The 5,121-nt window shown below is 41.2% G+C and overlaps 2 protein-coding genes across 4 annotated transcripts; one reads left to right on the forward strand and one right to left on the reverse strand.

Moving 5' to 3' along the window:
• Positions 1-135: 135 nt before the first annotated feature.
• Positions 136-1,381, forward strand: LOC106335826. Of its 3 annotated transcripts, none has more exons than XM_013774450.1 (4): positions 136-235; positions 334-543; positions 664-925; positions 1,013-1,381. In XM_013774450.1, exons 2-4 carry the CDS (start codon positions 375-377, stop codon positions 1,266-1,268), a joined length of 687 nt encoding a protein of 228 aa, XP_013629904.1. In that variant the 5' UTR covers positions 136-235; positions 334-374; the 3' UTR covers positions 1,269-1,381. The 3 variants fall into 3 exon arrangements, with proteins under 3 accessions (XP_013629904.1, XP_013629903.1, XP_013629905.1); XM_013774449.1 differs by having other exon boundaries at positions 146-251; XM_013774451.1 differs by having other exon boundaries at positions 165-251; positions 366-543.
• A 133-nt stretch (positions 1,382-1,514) lies between these two features.
• LOC106335825 (guanine nucleotide-binding protein-like NSN1) lies at positions 1,515-4,349 on the reverse strand. The gene is made up of 9 exons (XM_013774448.1): positions 4,231-4,349; positions 3,914-4,158; positions 3,538-3,646; positions 3,277-3,450; positions 2,984-3,198; positions 2,630-2,894; positions 2,355-2,534; positions 2,063-2,274; positions 1,515-1,983 (listed from the first exon to the last, which is right to left on the reverse strand). Exons 1-9 carry the CDS (start codon positions 4,247-4,249, stop codon positions 1,630-1,632), a joined length of 1,773 nt encoding a protein of 590 aa, XP_013629902.1. The 5' UTR covers positions 4,250-4,349; the 3' UTR covers positions 1,515-1,629.
• Between the last annotated feature and the right edge of the window lie 772 nt (positions 4,350-5,121).

The following is a 5,121-nucleotide window of genomic DNA, read 5'->3' on the forward strand; positions in this document are numbered from 1 at the left end:
TTTTAATTTCTCAAAATTTAACCCAAAATTTCTGGAACCGAAAAGTAAGATCAAACCCTCCTAAACCAAACCAGACAAAATTGAGTGTGCATTGTACCGTTCCGGTCCGGTTTACGAAATAATTTTTTTATCGGCGTGATCGATTCAATTGACTCGCCTCCGCCACAATCCGGCGACCAAGGAGATCTGTGCTCGTGCGGGAGAAGAAGAACGCCGAGAAATCGAAGCTTATAAAGTATTTGACTTTACTGGTAACTAACCTCCTCTGTTTCGATAATCGATTGTTGATTTATTGTTCTGTTAACTCTCTTACTTGCTCTCTCGCATCCAAAGATCATAGCTTTAGGTTTAGGCTTCTCTATCAGTTTCCTAGGATGGATCTGGAGACTGAAAATCGAATAGCTTCGGTTCTGTTAAGAGAAGCAGCAGAGTTGAGGAGACAAGCTGAAAGAGATGGCGTCCGAGCTTATCTTGAGAAGCCTAATGTAAGGCATCGTCCTAACTCGAGGTTTCTCACAGCAACCGTCCTCGGTGTTCAACAATGTAATGCTTTTCTACTGTCCTTGTGACTTATGCGTTTGTCTTAGTACTCAATGTAGCTTTAACATGTTAATTGTTTACTCTAATAATCTCTTTACGTGTTTCTGTTTCCTGACCGTGCAGCAAACAGAGCGGTGGAGACCAATGAGATGTGGAAGGCTCGGGAGAAAGAGATTGAGCTAGAGAACGAGAGACGCAAAAGAAAATCAAGAGAGGAAAGCAGCAGCAGCAGTAGTAGCCGAATGAAGCGGAGTAGTAGCTTCTCTAAAAGGAGTTTGGATAAGAGATGTAGTTCCAGTAATGATGAGAAAAAGTTCACTCATCCATTGGACGATGAGGATGAAGGTTTAGGAGATGATGAGATTGAGTCTTTTCTCCAGTCACGGTATATGTCTATTTTCTATAGCTTTCTGTTACCTTTTGAGTTTGCTACAGCTTCCTTCATCTTCTGAGTCTTCTTTGTTAATGACAGAAACAAACGTGGGAGAGGCTCTATTGGTCCTAGGATGGATGAAACTGGCCCTTATCTTCCAGCCGAGAAGGTTGATGAGTTGCAAAGTTCTGATACAAGGGAACGGAAGGTAGTCTTGGGTCCAGAGAGACCACCTTCACTGAGACTGCATTCAGATGACAAGGAGCCTGGTCGGAGAATTAAAAAGGACTCTACGAAGAAGCTTAGTAAGAAAGACAAGAAGACAGAGAAGAAGAGAAAACGTGACAAACACTAGAGGTTTATTGTAGTTGAAGATGCTCTGTTGACAGTTCTTGCTCCAGCTTTAGTTCCGAACCATTTGTAAATTATATACAATTTGCAACTACATCTTCTCAATCTCGCTGCCAACAACTGATCCGAACCTGTGGCTTGACTCAGAGTCTCTCTTGGACCTCTTTTTGAGTGACTTTGTATTTGAGCAAAGCTAGCTTCGGTTAACACTTTATATTTGATAATCCAAGTACTGGTGGAGCAAAAGAAAGGGTTTAACAGTAGAAATCAAAATCGCTTCATGAAGCAAAACACATGTGTATATCAAAAGTTTACTACACCAAATAAGAAAGAACAACAAGATTGTTTGTTTGTTTTAAACCCACTCATTCTTCAGTCAAATCAACTAGTTCAGCCATTGGTACTTTAGCTTCGATTTGGAACCCTTCTCCTTCATCCATGTCTGTAGCTTTGTTCTTCGCGTAATCTACTTTGAAATCATAATCTCCGTCCATGGAATCCTCACCACCACCTGCTGCTTTCTTCGCCTTCTTCCTCATATTCTTCTCTGCTTTCTGCTTCTTCGTATTCAGCATGCTTTCCGCTGCGTATAGCTTCTTGTTCTGCTTGCTCGTCTCTGATTTCGACTTTCCTGTTTCTTCCTCCTCTTCAGCTCCCATAGACTCATCATCACCCTCAGGACCAGCTTCCTCTTCTTTGGTCTGAGTCTTAGACTCATCCTGTGATAAATAACCAATGGTTAAACCATACCAAGCAAGTTACAAAGCAAATGGAATATGAGTGAATGTACAAACTAACCTCGATCATAGTTTCATCGAAATTTAGAGGAGCATTGGAAGGAATCTCAACAGGGTTGAATTCGTTAACAGTCTTCAAACTCCCAATAAAAGAGGATTCACCACTGTAAACCTCATCGATGTTGAACTCCTTAGCCAACTCGTTCACAATCTTTGACTCCGCGTGTTCACCTTGGTCCCTCTTTGGCGGCATTGTATAGAATGGAATCTTACCTGCAAAAACACCATTGAGTTAGTTAAAAATTCAAGATTCCATGTTTAATGAATGGAACTAAAAGACGATAACCACACACCTTCATTCCAGTCATGCAAAACAATCCTCGCAGCAGCTTCAGTATCCACGAGACCACCCTTCTTAAGCTTACCCCTAACGGTGGCAACCTTATAAAGAAAATCATCAACCGCCTCAAAGCTAGGGATCTTGTACAGAGTCACCAGCATTTGTGGCGTGCAAAGCTTCAGAATCTCCTTCACTACATTTCCCACAAAGCAGAAGATTACACAGTTAGATCACTGAGGTTTATAACCTTAACAAGACAAAGCACAAAAGGATATTCGATTCTATTACCTGGACTAACTGGATCTTCCAACTTCTCGATTCTTTTACAGTTGCGGAGAGCTATAGAAGCATCATTCGCTGAAGATTTGAGCATCACAACTCCAGGACAATCCAACAGCTTCACGTTCTTGTCCAAGTGAACCTCTTGCAGAGACCTGGTCAGTCCAGGAGTGGCGCCGACGTTGACAACGTGAGCTCTCTTCAAACTGTTAATAAGACTACTCTTCCCCACATTGGGCAGTCCTATAATACCAACTGTAATAGATTTTTTCAACTGCCAAAAACAAAACAACAAAGGCAAGATTAATTCCAATAAACTGGATGATTAAGAAGGTAAATTATTTATGAAAAAAAAAAAGCAACCTCATGACTTCTGGAGTAGTTCTTCAGCAACTTGATAAGAGTGTCTGCTCCAAGACAATCACTCGTCTGCAAAATATTGCTTGGTTTTGATGCCTTGGACGACTTCCAGCCCAAGTTCGATCTCTGTTCTTGGGTGCTACATTTGAAGGCAACAGCTGGAAACTCTTCCCTAAGGTACTTAAGCCATTTCTCAGCTGCCTCTCTGGGAACAAGATCTGGAACAAAGAGATTCCAGTTACAAAATGTAATGACTATGTCCACATCACGAGCAGAGACTTGTACAGAAAGCTTACCGATCTTGTTCAGAAGCAAAACGAGGTGCTTGTTGGGACCAGCTTGCATCACCATCCTCTCCATGTCGGTACAGCGAGTGCCAAGGGGATCACGAGCATCAAGAACCTCGAGAATGACATCGGACAGTTCAATGACTTTAACAAGCTCCTTGTAGAAAGCCCTCTCCGAGTTATCTGTGGAAACAATAGACATCAGTGAATGTAAAAAAGGTTGACAAGTGACATACTCTAGAGTTGAGTCAAAGCACAATTAACACTCACCTCGAACATTGACAACTCTAGCTGAGTCATCTCCGCTCTTCTCCTCTCCATATCCTTCTTCTATCTTGGTATCCTCATCATCAACCAAACCAAGCTTCCTCTTTTTCGCCTGAAAATGCACTTAGAAAGTGAGATAAGAACGCAAAGGACATGTCTTTTAACAATTTTAAGACCACCCAGAACGCAAAGGACATGTCTTTAACAATTTTAAAGACACCCAGAACACAAAGGACAAGTCTTTTAACAATTGTAACAACACCCAGAACACAAAGGACATGTCTTTTAACAATTGTAATCTCAAAAGACTGAAGCTTTATCAATACATCAAACGAAACCGTATAGATTAGGAGCTATAAAGTTTTAAGATTGATCATACCCTCTCTTTGCGGGCGGCTTTCTTCTGCTCAATCTCCTCGAGAGCACGGGCACGTCGAGCTTCTAGTGCCTTGAGCTCCTGTTCCTTGAAAGGCCAGTCATTGGGGATACCTGGGTCCTTCTCTGCTCTTGGCCTACGGTTATGGCCTAGCTTCTTAGCATCCTTTGCCTTCTTCTTGTGGTGCTCCTTGACCTTTCTAATGACCTTGTGCTTCTGCTTCAAGGTCACCCTCTTACTCTTGCTCTCTGCAAAATTCAAAACGAATCAGTAAAAGACATTTTAACATACTGAGATTCGATTGAGGAGGTTTAGCTTACTTTTACTACGTTTCGGCATCTTTTTTTGTCTGCCGCTGAGAGCGAAGCAAAGAGAAGAAGAAGTGAGTAGGTTTGGGTTTATGAAGATAACGGCGGGACTTATTAGGGTTTTGCTTGGAGATGGGCATTCTGTTTATACCTTTTTGGGTTGGTTTATTCAGTTATACGGTTAAAAAAAATTGTCCAATTGAACCGAACCATATTCTGGTTCGGTTCGATTAGGTTCCATTAGATTTATAATGTGGTTTATTCTGTATTTGATTTTGTTGTAAAAAACAAAAATATATAATGTTGAATTCGATACAAATCGGGCCTTTTCAAATTATGTGGTACCTAAACCATTTATTTCAGTTTATTAGATTGCTATAAAGTATAAACCAATCGGTTCATACTTGAGCCAAAAACGATTAAATTTTAAAATGGAGTGATTTATTCATAGCTTCAACCGGATGTTAAACCTAAAACCAAAAAAATAAGTTTGGTTTTGCTGGATTTGCGCGCTAGCCAACTGCGCCACCACCCCGATACTCAACCAATAGAGAAGCTGCCTCTGCCGGAACTCAAAGCTGATGGAAATCTGAGATTTCCGTGGCCTGCAAGATTAAGTCCGCAATCGCGTAATCTCTATCGAGCAGCTACTCCAACTTACAGATTCAACGGTACACCTGAGGTATCTATTCCTTCTAAGGTGCTTAGGCTAGGTCACGAGAACAAAGATGAATATATCATAGGCAAATTCCATAAGTGCTCATTACCTCCAGGGGTCTTGTTCATGCTGTGGTCAATAAGATTTGGTGCAGAAGTTGTAAGATTAGTTGTAAGAAGCTTGGAGATTCATCTTTCATGTTTCATATCCCTCACCAACCTACTCGTTAATGGGTTATTCAGAGA

The sequence above is a fragment of the Brassica oleracea genome, chromosome C3, assembly GCF_000695525.1.
Source record: "Brassica oleracea var. oleracea cultivar TO1000 chromosome C3, BOL, whole genome shotgun sequence".
Classification (NCBI taxonomy): Eukaryota; Viridiplantae; Streptophyta; class Magnoliopsida; order Brassicales; family Brassicaceae; genus Brassica; species Brassica oleracea.

Coding starts and splice junctions, on each gene's coding strand:
- LOC106335826 (XM_013774450.1), top strand. CDS start 375: ATGGATCTGGAGACTGAAAATCGAATAGCTTCGGTTCTGTTAAGAGAA. Junction 544..663: donor CGTCCTCGGTGTTCAACAAT/GTAATGCTTTTC, acceptor CTGACCGTGCAG/CAAACAGAGCGGTGGAGACC. Junction 926..1,012: donor GAGTCTTTTCTCCAGTCACG/GTATATGTCTAT, acceptor TGTTAATGACAG/AAACAAACGTGGGAGAGGCT.
- LOC106335825 (XM_013774448.1), bottom strand. Junction 2,535..2,629: donor GGAAGATCCAGTTAGTCCAG/GTAATAGAATCG, acceptor TGGGAAATGTAG/TGAAGGAGATTCTGAAGCTT. Junction 1,984..2,062: donor TCGATGAAACTATGATCGAG/GTTAGTTTGTAC, acceptor TATTTATCACAG/GATGAGTCTAAGACTCAGAC.